An 18,624-nucleotide genomic window follows, 5' to 3' on the forward strand; every position below is an offset into this window, starting at 1 on the left:
TTTTTACAGCTTGGAGCTACAGGTTTCTTGTTCAAGAGAACAGAACTCCATTCCGATATTCTTATGGCTACTATAATTGAACAATCAGCATTACGCTCGATTCTAATGAAGAAGGTTAAAAAATTTTCATATTAGTTTTTTGATGACATGGTGTTCTTTCTTCTGTTTCCTTTCCTCGCTTTGCTACTAGGCGAATAAGAACGACCAATTCCTACTTAAAAGATATTTTCTCTTGTTTGACCAATAATCAAGATAACTCTCTTTGGCCATAAGCAATCTGATACTTTTTTTTACATTTTTGTTTAATTGACAACCTCCTTACGGCTAGGGAATAGGCAAAATATTTTGGCACAACCCGGAATACTGTGACAAAACTTACCACTGCTTGCTCCTGAATCTTGAAATGATGCCCCATATCAATTTTAGTTGTCCTATTTATGATCACTTCGAAGTTCACTTTATTGAATGCACTTTCAAAATGACAATTCGTCAAAATGGCACCATCCTTCAGAGCCCTCTGCTCACGTCAATTATTTGATGCGACAGTGTCAAATGGTCCATTGAGTGCAAATGCAAGCGGCGTCTGAGCAGCGAAACTTCCCATTTGGGGCGTCGCCGCCTCACGAGAGCTCGAGGCAAGCTCGCGACGCTAACTCGCGCTTGCTGGCGTATTGCTGGTTCGCGTATTGCTGGCTCAGGCCTCGACGGAGCAGAGCGGGCGGAAGGGAACAGCTGCTGCCGCCATCTTGCGTGAGGAAGAGCGCATTGTCACGACGCCACGTCAACTTCGCTCTCGGAAGCATGTGCTATCCGCGCATTCCTTGGCCGCGCAAGCTCTCACGTGCGTTCTAACTGTGCCTCGGTAGGGCCAAATCAAAACGCGCTCTCGGGCAAGCGCCAATTTGAGAAGTTCAACTGGACAATTATCCTACCTCATTAAGAACTCCTAAAATGTGTTTGGGCATCCTGAAATTTTTTTTCTTCGTGTGCAATCGTTCAAGATTATACTTTCGAAGCACATTATCCGTATTAGAGGTACGCGTTCAAAGTGTCATTTTGTCCAGCGCTGCCAATGAGTTATTTGAATGTTGCATTACTTTGCTGTAGAGAATTCATAGCCAAGAGGTCTTTTTAGCTGTTCTGATAGGGACAGTAGCACCAATAAATTTTATTGTGTCACAACTATGATTCAAGCTTGCTATGCAAATACCGCATTTCCCGGAGAACATGACGTACTTTTCTTTTTCGGAAACGCCTTCTTTGGGTCTTGCGCAACGATGAGACTTCCATTTTCCTCAAAACAATGTACGCTGGAGCGACCTATGTGGGCGTCTTCTTTAACAATTTCAAGCAACCCGAGGCCAAGCAGCAAGCTTTGCCTCCCTGATATGGTGGCATCCGTGATAGGAGGTCACGTGTACTATTTCGCTTTTATAGTTTAGTTTTATTTGAAAAATTTACACCCATAAACTGACGCAATAAATAAGGAAACGGTTAGACAATCTTTATGGGCGCGTTGTGGCACCCGATACGCGCCCAATACGCAAGCGCAAATTGGTTATTAGCGTTTTCAGTCGCCCACACATGACGTTGCAGTTTCGCCAGCTTCCGGTAGCCACTTCGGGTTAGTATGCGCGTGTTCAGCTTCAGGCAGGCGTGCTCTTACCATTCGCGTGTTCAACCCGAGCTCGCTACGAGGGAGCAGCAGTGCGAGCAACATGCCTACAAGGCTCGTAAAAGTTATTCAGAGGTACAGAGGGGTATCCTATTGAAATGTAAGATCAATACTGCACAAACGCCTATTTTATTCAATTACAGACACATCGGGCACCTAAGTTTACCTTTTGGCGTCTTTGAGTGTTCTGGATGCTAGCAACCTCTGTGCCACCACTTGGTCGAAGCACAAGCGGCACATTGCTGGAGCGACTGCACCGAAAAAACAACTCCATATATTTTCATCGATGGTAAAGTCCAGGCTGTAGCTGTAAAGACAAGCGCATTTTTTAGTTAAATATTTTCTTTCATACCAGCAAAACTTATCGCCTTATGGCTTACATTATTATGGCTTACGCATTATGGCTTACATTACATGGCTTATAAAACTTCAGTGTTTTCTAAAAAGGGCGCTATCACAGCCTACATTTTCTATATTGTGCGACGAACCTTCCAAATAGCGGGTTTTATTAGTGCATCTTCGCCTACATTTAGAACTGTGTTCAACCGCGAGAGAACTGTCTCTAGAGGAACTGAATGCGCTTATAAAATTACTTTGTTTCACAAGTTTCAGATAACACATGTTTTACACTGTGATACCTGAAAGCACTGCAAATTTGTTTCATGCAACATGTTTAATTAGATCCGCCCGCAGTGCCAAAACCGTCATTCGCAATCAAGTATAAGTCAAAGTGTGGTATTTCAACACCACATAAAGACGGTGTGATTTACAATTATGTACAATTTTTAAATGAGATATAGAGGATGCGTAGATTTCTTGTGCACTTACTTTCCGATATATTTACTAATGTCCAGGCCTTTCAGCGGAAGAACTGCGGAGTCTGGTGACATAAAATCGATCGCCACCTTAGCAGTAATGGCTGCTGGTGCGCAAAAGATTAACAGTATCTGCACACAGTCCGTCCAAACAACACCTCGAAGTCCGCCCTTAAAAGAAAGAAATCACGCAGTGCAGATATAGCATTCCTTATTTCGTTCCCTCGTGGCAAAAGTGTCAGCCACTTTGAAAGCAAACTCATGGTAATGGCGGCACGGTATTTTATTATTCATAGCAAACTGTGTATGCTTTATTTAGCACAGCAAATGCGAGCAAGGAAACGGTCCGCCAAAAGGTAAATTGATGCGCAGAAAAATAACGACTGGCCGTCGGGATCGGGCCTGACCCCGGCATGGAACCATACGACATGGCGTCCGAGATAATGACAGCCACGTCTCCGACGACATCAAGCCCCAGCCCCAGCCAGATGTTCGTCGAGGTGCAAGGGGAAGAGATTTCTCCTGAGGAGTTCCACACTGGGATCGGCTGGTGGCAAGTGGGTCAGCACATAACAGCCCCGGTGAGCGAGGGGTCCGCCACTCGCCAATCCAGGCCTAAAACAAGAGACCGCTTTAACATAAAAGTGATCGCATCGACAACAAGGGCTGCGAGGATGTCAGACGTGCTGCCGAGGGAGGACGCCTAAGTGATCGTGAAGCCGCGGGGAGGCCTAAACATCGTAAGAGCGCAGACTGGGATTCTAGCCTGAGCCATCATGGCGGTGGCGAGCGTTTCGAGAGAAGTCGGTGCGCGGATACCTTCTGCCCCAACCTACACATGAATATCATGGTGGTGAGTACTTCCGATAAGGGGCGTGCTTCGTCCAATGCCAAGATTCAGGCCATCCGCGTCGGGGACATGATACACGAGGTAGGCGCGTATCAAGGGACTCATGCGAGGCACCCCCGTCGAAGATACTCAGACGGAAATTTACTAGAGCGCTGTTAACTCACTCAACAAATCCATCAGCAAGAGGAGCACAAAGAAAAAGCAATACGTCTACCGTAATTGTAGCTTTTGAAGGCGAAAAGCTTCCAAATTATGTATGTTACGGCCCTTTGTTAACAAGGTGCCGTCTGCACCGCAAGCATTTCTATGTCTGCAAACAATGCGGCAAAGTAGGCTACAGAAGAGACGTTTGTCCTAGCCCCAATGTGAAAGTGTGCTTCGCCAGTGGGGCCAGTAGCCCTGTCGATGGCCAGGAGCGTAACCCTAAATGCAAGCTCTGTGGGGGACAACCCTCAACGGGCTATAGAGAATGCTAGATGAAATACAAACCTCCAGACGTAGTAACGAAAAAGCAGTGGGAGCGCAAGATAGCGGAACAGCGCGTACAGCAACCACTATCACCCGGAGAGTTTCCACCGTTGCTTACGTCAGCAGGAGCGAGCGGCACAGCTGGTCGCCATGAGTCACGCCCACGCGGGGACAACAGCGAAAGTCGAAACAGAATCATGAGCCGCCGCCGATCCCACTCCGAAGACAGGGTCGGCTGGGTAGACGCTGTAAAGTCGAGGGTAGCCAAGAGAGAGAGAGAGAGCAGCAGCAGCAGTAGCAGCAGCAGCAGCAGCAGCAGCAGCTGCTGCTGCTGCTGCTGCTGCTGGCGGCTTGCTGGCGGCATTACGAAATGGCGGTAGCTGCTGCTGCAGCCACCGCCATTTCAAAATGGTGGAGCGCAATTTAAAGAAGAAAGTGAGGCGATGAAGGCACTTAGAGAAGCAAAAGAGGCATTACGGAAGAACACTGAACTAGAGACAACTGTCAATAAGTAAATGACAGCGATCAAGAGAATGATGGCGGTCCTGCTACGGCAGAAGCAAGCACAGCAGTTATCACCACCGCCACAGCAGATGGCAATGACCGAGTATGAACCAGAAGTAGCGGTGAACCTGAGGACAGAGAACGCGACCGCGGCGGGTCCTTCACCCAAGAAAAGCGCAATCGGCAATCTTAGAGCCTAGATTCAGCGATAGGATAGACAACCTTGAAGATAGGCTCAACCGCTTTGGGGAGTATATTCGCACGACGTTCACCAAGACAATCAGAGACCGTTTCATAGCCATTGAACAGACGTGCCAGCAATTGGCTACGACATGGCTAACTTTCAGCAAACATGGATAGGACATCAACCACCGCAAGCACAACCGCAGTGAAAGGTCTCCTGGTCTGGCATTGAAATTGCAACGGTGTTGCTGGGAAAAAGGCTGTACTTTAGCAACATTTAGGACAAGCATCTAGAAAGACAGATATCATGTTGCCAGAGTCCCTCATTGAGGAGGTCAAGCTCTCAGGTTACCGGTCCCACGCCAGCACGCCGAGCCTCCGGGCGGCGGCCGGCAGTAACGGCACGGAATTTGCACCTTGGTGCGAAAAGGCATGACGTACGTCGAGCACACCATGGTAGAGGTGGTTGCCGGGAAAAAGCAGAAGGAAAGCATTTTTCTGACAACCTGTATAGTAGCTCGTCACACGAAAGCAGAAATTCAAAGCACTGTTAATCAAAGCGTGCAAGTCGCTGGGTCCGACAGCAGGCTGCTAATCTGCGGGGACTCAAGCCTGGGGTTACACCAAAACATTGGAAAAGGGCAGGGACTTAATGCAAGATGCTACCGACTTGCGACTAAATCTAATCACCGATCCAACATACCCTACAATAATAGACAACTCAATCACCCGAGAGACAACGCCCGGTCTATCTTTAGTCAGGGGTAACGGCGGCGGTAGGGCGGACTTTGAATGGCAAAACAAGGGGTATGAGTTGGGCAGCGACCATTATATGGTGGAGGTTGCTGTCCCGCTCGGTGGCAACGACGAAGTTGGCAGAAGCTTTCGGAAATACAGACTTACGGATTGGGACGTGTTTCGAAGGTTGTCACCTGAGGAGCATACCAAAATTACAGATATTGAGGATTGGTCGACCGAGATTGTAAACGAGGTAGAAAAGGCCACCAAGGGAGTCGAGACGGGCGAGTGTGTCCACAGGGTCGACAGCCACCTGGCCCACCTCATCGCGGCCAAGCAGTTCATCCTGTCGAGGTGGAAGACGCAGCAGACAAACAGAAAGCCACGCAAGAAGGTCGCTGAACTCAACCGCGAGACCGAGTACCACAGCACAGTGCTATGCAATCAGCAATGGAATGAGGTTTGTGAGGCAGCGCACGGCCACATGTACTGCGGCAAGACGTGGAATATGCTGAGGCATCTTTTGAATGTGCCAACGACCAAGATCGGCCTCAGGGCGCTGACCGAGCACGGGGAATACGAAGTGAAGGAACGCTTCGACGACAACTACCTGCCGATCACTACTACAGAAACGCATCCGGACTACCTAGGTGAAGCAAACGAGTGGCTAGATCGAGACATTGAATTATGGGAAGTAACGGTTGCCCTGCACCTTATCAACAGCCAGTCCGTCCCTGGTCCCGACCGCGTTACCAACACGAAAGACAGGCGAGCCATCTTAGGTTTGGACCAGCAGAGCGCTTTTGATAAAGTGAGACACTCTGCGATCCTGGCCCAGGGGTCACGGCTAAACATGGGCGAGAGAACATATACGTACAATAAGTATTTCTTGATGGAGCGGACCACCGAGATCATCGCCGGTGACCTGCGGCTCCAAAAGAAGCGTGGCAGTGTCGGGACCCCCAGGGCTTGGTCATCTCGTCATTACTATTCAACCTTGTAATGATAGGGGTGGCCGAGCGGCTCTCGTGAGTCACAGGGGCCTGACACACCATCTATGCCGGCGACATAATGCTCTGCGCCCCAAGAGGAAGTGTCGGACACATCGAGAGTGCATTGCAAATGGCGGTTGATGCTATCGAAGAGCCGCTGGATGGGTCTGGGCTCGTCTGCTCCCCAAGCAAGTTTGAGCAGCTGGTGATTCCACCAAAAGGGACTCGACTATAGCCACTCGAAGTGAACGGACGTGCTGTCGGCGCTCTCCGGACCCCGAAATCTTCCCGAAGAGAACATACGTGCCGTCGGCGCGCACTCGGATCCGACGTGAGCTTTGCCCCCCGCCTCCCTCCCGGGCCTCCCGAGGCGCGAGCTTTGCCCCCCGCCTCCCTCCCGGGCCTCCCGAGGTGCCGTGCGCTGTGTGAGCCAGTCACCCCGGAATACGCACGAATCCCCTCCGTTTGCACCGCTGCCGACCGCTAAGCCTACATTCGAACCTTTTTGGACCATATAGATGTCGGAAAGTCTGCTCCTGGCCAGCCGTCCCGCGGTGTCTTGCCTCGCTAGAGGCTAGACCTATCACTGGTTGTGCACCCAACGCCAAGAGCCATGGAGGTGCATTCGCAGTGCGAAGACCTCGACCCGTCAACGTTCAGACTCAGTGAGTGGACCACAATACTCCGCGCGTTCAATGGAGGCAAACCAAGCCCGGAAACGCTGGTTGTGCCTCTTCATGTAGCTCCTGTTCGAGATAAGCCTGCCGCGCCCGCCGTCGGCGCTCCGGCCGACACTGCCCCTGCGACCTTCAAGCCGACATACCGTGCTCAACAACGACAGCTGCGCTTGACGCACGCAATCGCATTGCGAAGCGCGCGACTTGCGTCACTCCCTCCCGGCATTATAAGGGTAGTCTTTCGACCAAGAGGAGGCCTCGCTTTGAGCGGAGCCACTCATGAAAGCTCTGCGAGTCACCGCAGCTGAGCGGGACCCTAGGGGAGTTTCACCTCCGGATTCACCCGACGAATAACACCTTAACGGTGGCTACATCTCACGAGTCAACGGCCCTTCACATCGTCCAACTTAAGGAAGTGGTCCTTCAAGAAACCAGTTACCCTATCGCCGCCTACATCGCACCGCCACCCGCTCCTGCGCGCGGAGTCATCTCGCAAGCCTACTGGGTGGAAACACCGAAAGAAATGCTACAGGACCTCCAGACTCGCAACCCGGAAGCTGATATCATTGCAGCCCACATAATGGGTAAGACCCTCTCCATATTGATCACATTTGCGCATGGCCCAGTGCCTCACATTATACGCTACATGAGTGCAGTGTATAGATGCACGACGTACAAGGGAAGTCCAGACGCGTGCACAAGCTGTCGTCGACCGGGCCACAGATACGACGTGTACCCGAACCCCAAGAGTGGTCTCTGCCCGCGGTGCGGGGACAAGCAAGAGCCGCAAGAAAATCCCTCCTGCATCCCGATCAGCATTCTTTGTGGGGCGCAGCACCTCACGGGTACTGTCACGTGCAAGGCAAGAAATGCCACCACCAAACGACTTAGCCCACCGCCCCAGAACACGAAGTGCCCTACCAAGAAGGACTTTCCCCCGCTTACGACCAACCTCCCGTCTACCTCTACACTGGCTTCCAAGGCTGCCAAGATGAACATCATTACCTCCCAGGACTCGGACGTGATGGCTTTGCGGGAAGAGGTAAGGCAGCTCAAGGCAGCCCTGTCTACCTCCACCCCTGATCTACCCCCCACTCCACCATCCCCATTTTCTTCATCCAACCCGTCCGACCAGCCTCCTCAGATTAAGAGCAGGCCTGATGAGAGCCCAGTGCAACCTATAGACCTGGAAGCGAAATTTCAGGACCTCGCCCCAAAACCTAGGAGCCAAGTTCACAGAGCGCATTACTGCGCAGCTCACTGCACAGAGCCATACTATGATTGAAGCTACCATTACAGGTATAATGGATAGGGTTTTATCTAGCATCATGGCCAAGGTTGAGGAGTGTTTAGCTAACCTTATGCCTGAACTCTCAGTGGCCTCTCCTCCTGCAGTCCCACCTTCTGCACTCCTTCGCCCCACCACCCTTGGCTCTTCCGAGGCACCATACTTCCTAACAAATTATTCAATGGAAATGCAGGGGCTTTCGGCGAAAGCGCGACCCTCTGCAGCAGATTATCGCCAATTCTTTGTCCCCACCAGACATTATCGCTATCCAGGATGCCAATGTTTGCAGGCAACTTCCATGATACGCTGTTATCCCCACTGACTCCACTGATCTTCCTTGGGTGGTTACATACGTCTGTAACACCTTGCATTACGCGCAGCGCCACGTTACCTCCCCTATTGCTTACACCTTCATCGAAATTTTAGCCCGCACCCCTGCACAATCTCCCCTGTTCATTCTTACCTGCTATCTTCTCCCACGACAACCGATTCCCCTACTCGCTCCACTCCTCAAATCTGTAGACCAAACGGCCGGATCAAACCCCCTACTGGTTGCCGGCGACTTTAACTATGCTCACGTGGACAGGAATTATCGACGCACCGACCACAGAGGCACAGTTTTGTACATTAATACGCTATTACTTCACCTGACCATCTTTAATGATTGTAGCCTACCTACGCGAGTTGGTAACAGTGTTACTGCCGATACTAGCCCAGGCCTCACGCTAGGTAGAAACTTGGCTCACCTACAGTGGGAAAGAACGCAAGCCACACAAGGCAGCGACCACCACCTAATTCGCATTGCGGTGAACTATCACCGACCACAGCACACGTTTACCGCTAGGCACACTAATTGGGATCAGCTCCATAAATTTAGGCAAGCACAGCCTGCACAGGCCCCCTTCGAGCTAGATACCTGGACTACTCAGTTACAGAAAGGGTAGACGTTACCTGGTTACTAAGTTACGCTTGATACTACCCCAGACATCCCCGTTATCGACAGTAAGCTCGCACACCTTCTTCAAGCTCAAGAGAACATAACGCGAATGTGGAGAACTCAACAGCCCAACGGGAAACTGAAACTCGAACTCACATAGCTTCAATCCCAAATAGAACACCATAGTGCCACTCTTTGTAAAGCAAACTGGGCTGAGGTTTGTGACGGCCTCCGAGGCAATCTCTCCACATCCCGCGCTTGGCACCTGTTATGCCACATGCTCGATCTCACGCAATATAAATCTCAGACACGTCTTAGCATTCGCCGCCTCACTCATAACCATCGGCAGGACACCGACGCCTTCCTCGCACAGGTGAAATGCACCTATACCACCCCCGTCCTCCTTGCAAACACCCCGAGTACACGGGCTCACCCCAACCACAGCTTGACGCTCCTATTACAGAATCTGAATTTCGCGTAGCCCTATTGAAATTGCGCAATATCACACCAGAGGAAGATCGAATTACGAATGCTGCCACCCGAAATCTTGATGAGGTCTCCATATCTCACCTAGTTACCTACATTAACGAGTGCTGAGAGGCAGGTACCCTCCCTGCCTCCTGGAAGCATGGAAAAATTATACTTATCCCAAAACACCACAAGCGCAACACCCTCGAGAACATCCGCCCATTTCTCTTACATCTTGTCTCGGCAAGACCTTTCAGTGCATAATCCTTACCCGCCTGACAACGTACATAGAAGAAAATCACCCTTTCGCCCACAGTACGGTGGGCTTTCGTGCACCATCTATCTGCGCAGGATGCCCTACTTCAAATTACGCACGATGTGCTTGATGACACCATCCCCCATCTTACTAAAGCCATTCTGGCGGTTGACCTCATTAAGGCATTCGACAGAATTTGACACGCTGCCATTTTACGGGAACTGCAGGAACTACAGTTAGGCACTAAGACCTATAACTACGTTCGCGCCTTATTCTCTGTGGCCGCACTGCCTCCTTGCACATTGATCAGCTCAGCACACCCTCTTATACACTCGGCGAATTTTGAACCCCGCAAGACGCGGTCCTCTCGCCTCTTCTATTTAACATTGCTCTCATCCCCTTAGCCCAGAAGCTCAATCGCATCCCACACCTAAAACATACTCTGTGCGCTGATGATATTACCACATGGACCACTCATGGCTCAGTCAGGGAAATCGAGGAAACTCTACAATTAGCAGTCGACACGACCTCCGCTCACGTATCATCTATCGGACTCGAGTGTTCCCCCTGTATGTCAGCGCTCCTCCTAATTAGACCAAAATCTGCCGCTAACTCACCCATCCAAATCACTTTACAAGGATCCCCTATCCCCCTCACTCCCACCCTGCGCATCCTTGACCTCTACCTGCAGGATTCCGGACGCAATGACCATACCCTTAAAACACTCAAGGCCTGCACGCAATCAGTGTTGCAGCTTCTACGCCGCGTATCTTCCTTGCACAAGGGTTTAGACGAAGCAGAAAACATGAAAGTTGTACATGCTTTTACGCTTAGGCGCATTCTGTACGCCGGTCCATATCTCAAGCTGAACTGCACGGTAACCGAGCGCGTGAACGCGATGATCCGCCTTGCAACTAAGGCAGCCCTCAACCTACCTCGCAGTACTAGCACAGCCAAACTCCTTGCACTAGGCATGCATAACACGCTTCCTGACCTAGTTGAGGACACCATCAGACGCAGTATTTAAGACATGTCACGAGCGCCACTGGCCGCCATATCCTCGCCTCCCTTCGCATCAACATACCCGCTAATCAATCAATCCTTATCACCATTCCTAGACAGATTCACACACCCCTTGTAGTGAAACCCTTTCCTCGAAACGTCCATCCCCAGTACCACATCTCTCGCCACGTAGCTCGCGTAAATGCCCTCCACAAGTATTACGGACAAGTCGAGAAAGACATCTTGGTAAAAAAATGAAACTGTAGCAGTTGCCTACAACCCAACCTTACCCCGACCCCTAACTCGCCATCTTCCCTCGGGCTCTACACCTGAGGAAGCAGAGGAGACCGCCATCGCTTTAACCTTTGCCCTTTCGGATGCAGAATACATCTTTAGCGATTCAAAGACTGTCTTGTCCTACTTGGCCAAAGGCAGGATTCACAACCCTGCCTGCAAATTGTTGAACATCCCCACCCAGAATTCACCACGCAGGGTAGAGCTACGGTGGGTGCCGGCTCACTCTGGGAACCCTGGAAACGAGGCTACCGATAAATTGGCCCGAGGTTTAATTTGCCGGGCTCAGGACAGCCTCGATCCGGGCTTCTAGAGGGAGCGCGCGCACAGCTTTGCGGAGCTGACGCAAATACCCCGTATGGACAGTCGGACTTACCCTCCTCCCTACCGCTCCTTGACCCACTCCTAAGAGATCCTCTGGAGACGCCTCCAGACCCGCTCTCTCCCATCCCCTCAGTTGCTATCCCACTACTGTGGAATCTCGCCTACATGCGGAGACCCTTACGCCATACTCTCCCACATCCTTTCTGGCTGCCCTGCCGATCCTTCTCCGAAGGGACAGCCCGCCATCTCAAGCTGGGAGGACTGCGAGGTCCTGCTCTCATCTACGTCTCGCAGCCAAAGCCACCACGGCCATTCGCCTCACAAAGAGGGTGTCACGCAGAACAGCAGGCATGAAGGGAGAAACCTCACACGGCTAGTGGAATCCTTCGCTATAAGCCACATTGCATACGTTGCTGCTTTCCACAACTGGAGGCAGTGCGAGCAAAATAAGATCAGTTCAATCATATGCAAAGCGTACAAAACAGCACTAGGACTTCTCGACTGCACAAGCACCGACAAGTTCCTGGCCCTGGGAGGGTATAACACCCTGAAAGAAATCGCCGAGGCGCAGAGAACCACCCAGCTCGCGCAGCTATCGGAAACAAGAATGGGCAGACAAGTGCTGCGTGACCTAGGCCTGGGGCCAAAGGAAGGGAGACCCGAAAATACAGAAGTGCCTGTACCAGACACAATTAGTAAACGGTTGCGGGTATGTCCTGGTGCCAAAAAAGTGAACCCTGAGTTCCACAAAGAACGGCGGGCGGCGAGGGCCAAGGCGCTCATCGATTTCCATGCCAAAGACAGGGGTGGGGTGTTTGTGGACGCGGCAGAGTATCCAGATGACAGAAAGGCATTAGCCGCAGCAGTCGCTGGGGCATCGACCGGTGCAACGAGAACTGCGGCGAGGGGCGCAGGAGCCGAGGAGCTGGCCATTGCCTTCGCCATCGCCGACCCCGAGTGCGCGACTGTGTTCTGTGGTTTTAGGACGCAAGTGAGAAGTTACGCAAGAGTAAGGGTGAGTGGTGAAGCGGCGAGTATTCTGTGTTCAGTCGATCTCACGAGTGAAAATCGGTGTGTCGTGATAAAGTGTTTTCCTGCGCACGTGGGCAGTAATATGTCGGATCGCGGCAACGCTAACCCCAACGAGACGGCGAACGCGTCGGCACGATGTCTAATCAACCGTGCCGCTGCTACTGCGGTAGACCCGTCGTGGTGGTTGGAAACCAACGAGAGAATGAGCTCCTACAACGAAATTGTGAAGTGGTACAGACTACATGGAAGGACTATGCCGCCACCTCATTAGGCTCGACCCGTAAGGAACCGGTGTTATGCCGACAACTTCAGACGGGGTCGTTATTCACCCCGGTGCTGATGAGACAGGTGTGTCCGAGTGTTTATATTAGTAACCTGTGTTGTGTGTGCCGAAAGGAGAGAGCCACTGCAGCTCACTTCCTTTGGGACTGGGCCATGAATCCGCACGAAGCTGCAATGATGACAGCAATCCCGCCGAAGCTAGAGGCCGCAACGAGGTGCTATGATAACGAGGTGCAAGCCCAGGTCGTCCAGCAGATCTCGGCGGCCCTCGTAAGGGAACAACCGAGCGAAACCGGGGGGAGGCTGCCACCCCAAAATAGGGGCAGGTGAGGTCGACCAAAGGGAGTAGTGCGGCCACGGCCGCAGTAGAGGCGCCAAACGCCGGAAAGACGCCATGGCCGCGTCACGGTGACGCCTTCCTTACAGAGGAAAGCTAATCGTTCTGCAAGCATTCCTGATAAAGTTGCTTCACTCGCTCGCTCTCTCGCTCGCTCAATTCACCCAGTAACACTGCGATGATTGCGTACCATGGCAATATTTGACGAAGCGACCAAAAATATCGATGCCCATAAGTCGGCAAAAGGTAATAAGTACGCCTACTTCTGCTTCAACGAAAGCTAATAATAAATGCGGAGGAGTTAGCGCTAGAGCAGTATTTTACGTACTCTTAATAAAAGCAGGGTCATAGCTTGATCAAATACTGCTACGATTCGTTAAGAAACCGTTCGGTTCGCGGTAGTGTCGCTGATGAAATGTTTAAGCGAGTAGGTTCTGCGGATTCGTTCAAGGTGGAGGAAGACCGATGAAAGGGAAAAACCTCCATCAACACGTCTTATAACGCGAAGTGAATTTTTCTTCCAGCGCAAATCTTTCTTTTTGAAAAACCCGTGCAGGTTTCCTCTGAAGCCTCTTGCTACAAGACGGGGATTCTCAATTTTTTCTCCTCCATTATAACCGTATAAAAAGCCCTGTATTAGACCGCAAATTCTCGGGTGATGATAAAGATATGTTTACTAAGGGTAAACAAGGAATCGAATATTCCTTTCCACTGAAGCAAATCTAGATGCTTGATTCCAAGCTTCAGTATACTGACACGTAAACTCGTTTATCTTTTACGGGTCAGCGCCTTTACAGTCTAATAAATGTTATCACTCAGCGCAGGAGGCGTCTACATGTATCGGAAGTTTCTAGAATGTTATCGATGCTTCTATCCGCTGGCTGTTGTCGCCGAACCTTGTGTAATCTGATTGCATGCATGGCAGACGCAAATGAGGTAGAACTTTGTGGAAGGCACGCGGGTCCCAGCAATTACTCAGGAACATTCGACCACTGATCTATAAAAGCCGACGCGCTTGACTCGCTGATGACATTTTCGACGATCGCCGACTATGTTCGCCGTTTTCGTTGAGCAGTGCGTGCAGCCAGTTTTTTCTGGGCACAGGTTTGCCTAATAAAGTTAGTTTCGCCATTCACAGTTTTCTTGCTGTGTCCTCAACGGTCACTACCACGTGACAGTATCATTGCATAGTGCTCTCGACAACATACATGCAACTCAGCACGGATCCTGAAACCTCTGTATGTTTTCTCTGGTTCTTGAACTCATCATTCGAAGACCAGCTACAATGTGTTTAGCTATTTATTTCACAACTATTATGCTAGCCTAGACACCGAGATAGCGAAGGGGCTATAAAATTGCCAGCAAACTATGCTCGACGTACATACCATAGGCGTGTCGCAGCTAACATGCGCGAAACTTTTTAAATGAAGGCCTACGAGTTACGAGAGTGGGACCTATGGTGTTTTGATAGCAGACACTTTTCGCACGTTGCTAAATATTTCTGCTCATTTCTTAAACTTGAAATGATTTGAATGATTGCTTAACCTCGAATGTCAAACGGTGTATCACATTCCAAAACATCAGGTTAAATCGCTTCCAATTCGCTACATCCTCCTCTATTCTTTTACCGTGTTTAGAAGTTGCCTCGAAAAACGCGAAGTGCAGCGAGCCCGTGCATGTAGCGCGCGTGACAGTGGCGCTGCTACACAGCGACTGATTTGGTGATCGTGAAAACGTGACAAGGCGAGTACGTAGCTATTGGCTGCCGCTACGAGCAAGCAGCCGCGTCACACTGTTTTCGGCTTTCGGAGGCGAGAAAAAATGCGACTGAATCGAAGGAAAAAAGAAAGGTCTTGTCTGTAATTTTATGTACGTACATAACTCTCTCAAATTTTGTACCTCACTATATCGCGAAATAAAAAAATTCACCAACAATTACGATAATCCCTAATGCGAAATTAGACAGCAGCTCTAGACGTGTTTCCACTTCGCTATATATCGAGGCAACTAATTCGAGAGATGCATGTAGTGAAGTCCGCGATCGTCGAAAATCCACTCCGCGGGTCAAGCGCGTCGGTTTTTATGCATGACTCGTCGAAGGTTCGAGTGTAATCGCTGGTGCCACCTGGCCTCTAGAAAGTACTACACAATTCACGTTGCTCGTACAATCAGCTTACAAAACAATCGTAAACCGTGGCAATCGAAACAAGCACGAACTAGGCCAAACTGAGAAAAACAAACAAGCGGTAGCGAGAGTTGACGCCACTAGAGGATAGCACGAAATGAGCGGTACTGCCAAGACCTGATACGAATACGCATCGCGCGGTCGGGAGGGTCCGCATAACACCAGGGTCCCGCGCACACGTCACTGAAGGGGCAGCTCTCATTGGTCTCTGCAGTTCGCGGCTCGCGTCTTCCATCTTCCGCTCCCCGTTCGCTCTTTCATCTTTCGTTGTGCTCGTTCCCTCAATTATGACGCCGCCGCCGACGAAGCTCGCCGGAGAAACGGGGTTACACGAGCAAGGCTATCAAAAAACCAAGCCGTGATTGCTTGGCAGCCGCAGTAGTCAAGAGCTACGCTATCGCCTTGTCACTTTTTGCCGTCACCAAGTCAGCTATTGAGTTATGTTGGTTCTTTGAAACACCCACTTGAAAGTGGTGGTGTCGCACGTGCAAACGCAAGAGCCCACATTAAGTTCGTTTTTTTATTTTTGCGCTTTACGCCACAACTTCATGTCGTAGAAAAACTACAGGGTGAACTGTAGCGAGTTGAAAACTGCTGAAAATTATGTTTTCGAATGCGATGCGCAATTTGACATTCAAGCTTACGCAATTATGCAAGTAATTGTACATATAGGCGGGAAATTTTGACTACTTAGCAATATAATGCAGCGGAAAAATTGACAACAACATGATAAACGTGGCTTCGAAGATTTTGTGACACGCACGGTATGCGAATGAGGCGAAATGCGCAGACCGGCAAAGAAAGGCCCCTACATTGAAGGACTGAACTAACGAATGATCCCCATCAAAAACATGGCGATGAACATTTCTTCGTCAAAGTTGATATATCTCTGCGCTGGTTCCCAACCGCATGAGCGCGTTGCAAATGGAGCACAGTGTGGCGCGACTGCCTCGCAAATCTGGTATTTTCGAGAGGCAGCGCATGAGTGACGTGTGGGCACGATTCACAGCAGCCACCGAAGGCGCCTCCCAGCCGACACGCACTACTCTGGTGCCATCTCGTACCCATCATCCGCCCAGTGCGTTTTTCTGCTCATGCTTTCGCCATACACTCCTCCTCCAGATTTCTCCTTGCGTCTTTAGGCCCCCACTGCACGCCGGGTTCGCTCTTTCATCCTTTGCTATACTCGTTCGCTGCGCTCTAAAGCTAAATTCCGGTGGCTAAAGCCCAAGTAGCTCTTACCATTGCTGTGTAAATAGTTCCTGACATTCCAATGGCAATGTTGCACCAGAGCAGAGGTGCACGGAAGACTGAAAAACAAACAGTTCGAATGCAAGTCAGCAGGGGAAACTACTTTTACGTAGTGAGATCGATATACAAAACAGCACTTACGCACTTACGGTTTCCCCATCGTAACATAAAAGAGTTTTCTTGACTTACAGTTGAGATGATTGGTCATACGTCAACCTTGCAGCATATATTCCCTTGAATGCTGACATCTAAGCATAACTTTAACGCGATACTGATATATTCTAACGTGACATTCTAACAATTCAGCAGAACGGACAAAAAGCACACGAATAAACACATGAAGCAATTTTTAACATGTTCATGTGCGGGCAACACTGCACAGGAACGTATATTGAGCTACTTTCTATCAGTTTTATCCTTTACTTATCAGGGGTGGCTCATTGCGCTACTCTGTGATCCATTATCGTGAGTGTACAGCGCGAAGGTTGAAGGTAGGCGTAGACAGAACAGACACAAGCATTCGTACTTGTCTTGCGTACGTTCACGTTGAGACTTCGCGCTGTACACTCAAAATTATATTCGACATACATCTATTCTTGCTTTTTTACATTAGAAATAGCTTAGGCTGAGCGAACGTGCAAGGTGCTTTCATTCATCCGCGATATCATAAAGGATGAACACGCAGGTTATCTTAGCAATAGCCGTGTGCCCAAACTATTGTTCACGTTCTCGCCAGACTCAAATGCAAAATGTTCGATTACCAACCAGGGATTCATACGTGCTATGGTTACCCCTATTTACCATATATAAAGATTTATTGTATTTGTGTGTCTCGTCATTTCTTCCATTCAACAGAGCAACATGTTCGTCAGAGACTCTCATATGTCTATACTCTTTAGTGCACTTGAAGAAAATAGACATTTGGCGTATTGACTTCGTTGGAATGGTTCCCGATTCGAGCACTCAAGGAGTATCTATACTAAATTTCGAAGTCTAGATAACTTGTGAGGTCAATATCGCTCGACGCGCACATATTATCTGCGAAATATAATAGTATAGCACCAACTCCACTTTGCAGACAACTGTCGGAGCAGGACGAAGAAATAAGGACGACAACGAGGACGGCAAAGAACATCGCGGGATGCCTCTGTACGCAGACGGAGAAAAACAACTAGCAACAACGAATACATCGCGTCGGCATTCGCGTCACACTTCTGTGCGATCAAGTGACCAGCTGTAATTACAAACGTATCGTCTCCTTTCATTCTGTCACTGCTGTCTGAAATCGACATTTGTACTAGTCTCTATTACGAAGGCTCTAAATAATTAACCGTAGCTCGCTAAAGCAAAGAGGTTTCATACCGCGATAACCAGGTCATTAGCTATTGATTACAAGAAAAAAGAAAAGATCTAAAATTTTTGTGTCAGTGCTTCTTTAACAATAACGGAAGCCTCATTGTACCTAAATGGTGGAAGCTGGGCGCTGCGTTGTCAGCTCCCTTTATTTTTCTAGATCTTCCATCGACGAGCAGAACGCCCGAATATTCTTCAAAGCATTGGTGAACTGTTTAAAACAGCGGATATGATACTAATATTAAAGTTAGCCGCACATTGAAATTGCGGTAATAGTAAATCATGCCCACTGAGCCTTTAAAGAAACACCAAGTACGTTTTAGAGTTGATCAGCTTCTCCGGAAAACATTCCATTGTAACCTCATTCAGATAGGCGTCGGAACTACAATGTGCGCTAGGTCAAGCAAAAACGAACATAAATGATTTGCCGCATTCGCCAAGCACAAGTTCGCAATGGTTGTTCTAGCATGCTTGTCGTCATACTATATGTGAAGTACATGGAAATAACATTTTCGAACGCTACCCATGAGGGCACGAGATTTGTTGTCGTCTTGCTTTCAACAGGGTAGCTACTGACAAAATACCACACGGTGACATGTGACCTCAAATTGGATCGATGTTCGACCTGGTATTCCACCAAATGTTTGAATGCATGCCAGAATTCCGTGGATCATAATTTATATCTTTTTCTTCCGCCTTGGCGAAGCATGGTG

The 18,624-nt window shown here is 49.6% G+C and overlaps 1 protein-coding gene across 1 annotated transcript in view; it reads right to left on the reverse strand.

Annotated features, from left to right (window-relative positions):
* The window catches only part of LOC139049267 (sodium/iodide cotransporter-like), a 32,884-nt gene extending 16,092 nt beyond the window's left edge, over positions 1–16,792 (reverse strand). Inside the window, exons 1-4 of the mRNA XM_070524638.1 lie at positions 16,700–16,792; positions 16,550–16,617; positions 2,504–2,661; positions 1,842–1,982 (exon numbers count right to left, since the gene is read on the reverse strand). Coding sequence (XP_070380739.1) covers positions 1,842–1,982; positions 2,504–2,661; positions 16,550–16,576 — 326 coding nt within the window. The 5' untranslated portion in view covers positions 16,577–16,617; positions 16,700–16,792. The remainder of the gene's footprint in view (positions 1–1,841; positions 1,983–2,503; positions 2,662–16,549; positions 16,618–16,699) is intronic.
* Positions 16,793–18,624: the final 1,832 nt, after the last annotated feature.

Source organism: Dermacentor albipictus, chromosome 8 (genome assembly GCF_038994185.2).
Source record: "Dermacentor albipictus isolate Rhodes 1998 colony chromosome 8, USDA_Dalb.pri_finalv2, whole genome shotgun sequence".
In the NCBI taxonomy this organism is placed as follows: Eukaryota; Metazoa; Arthropoda; class Arachnida; order Ixodida; family Ixodidae; genus Dermacentor; species Dermacentor albipictus.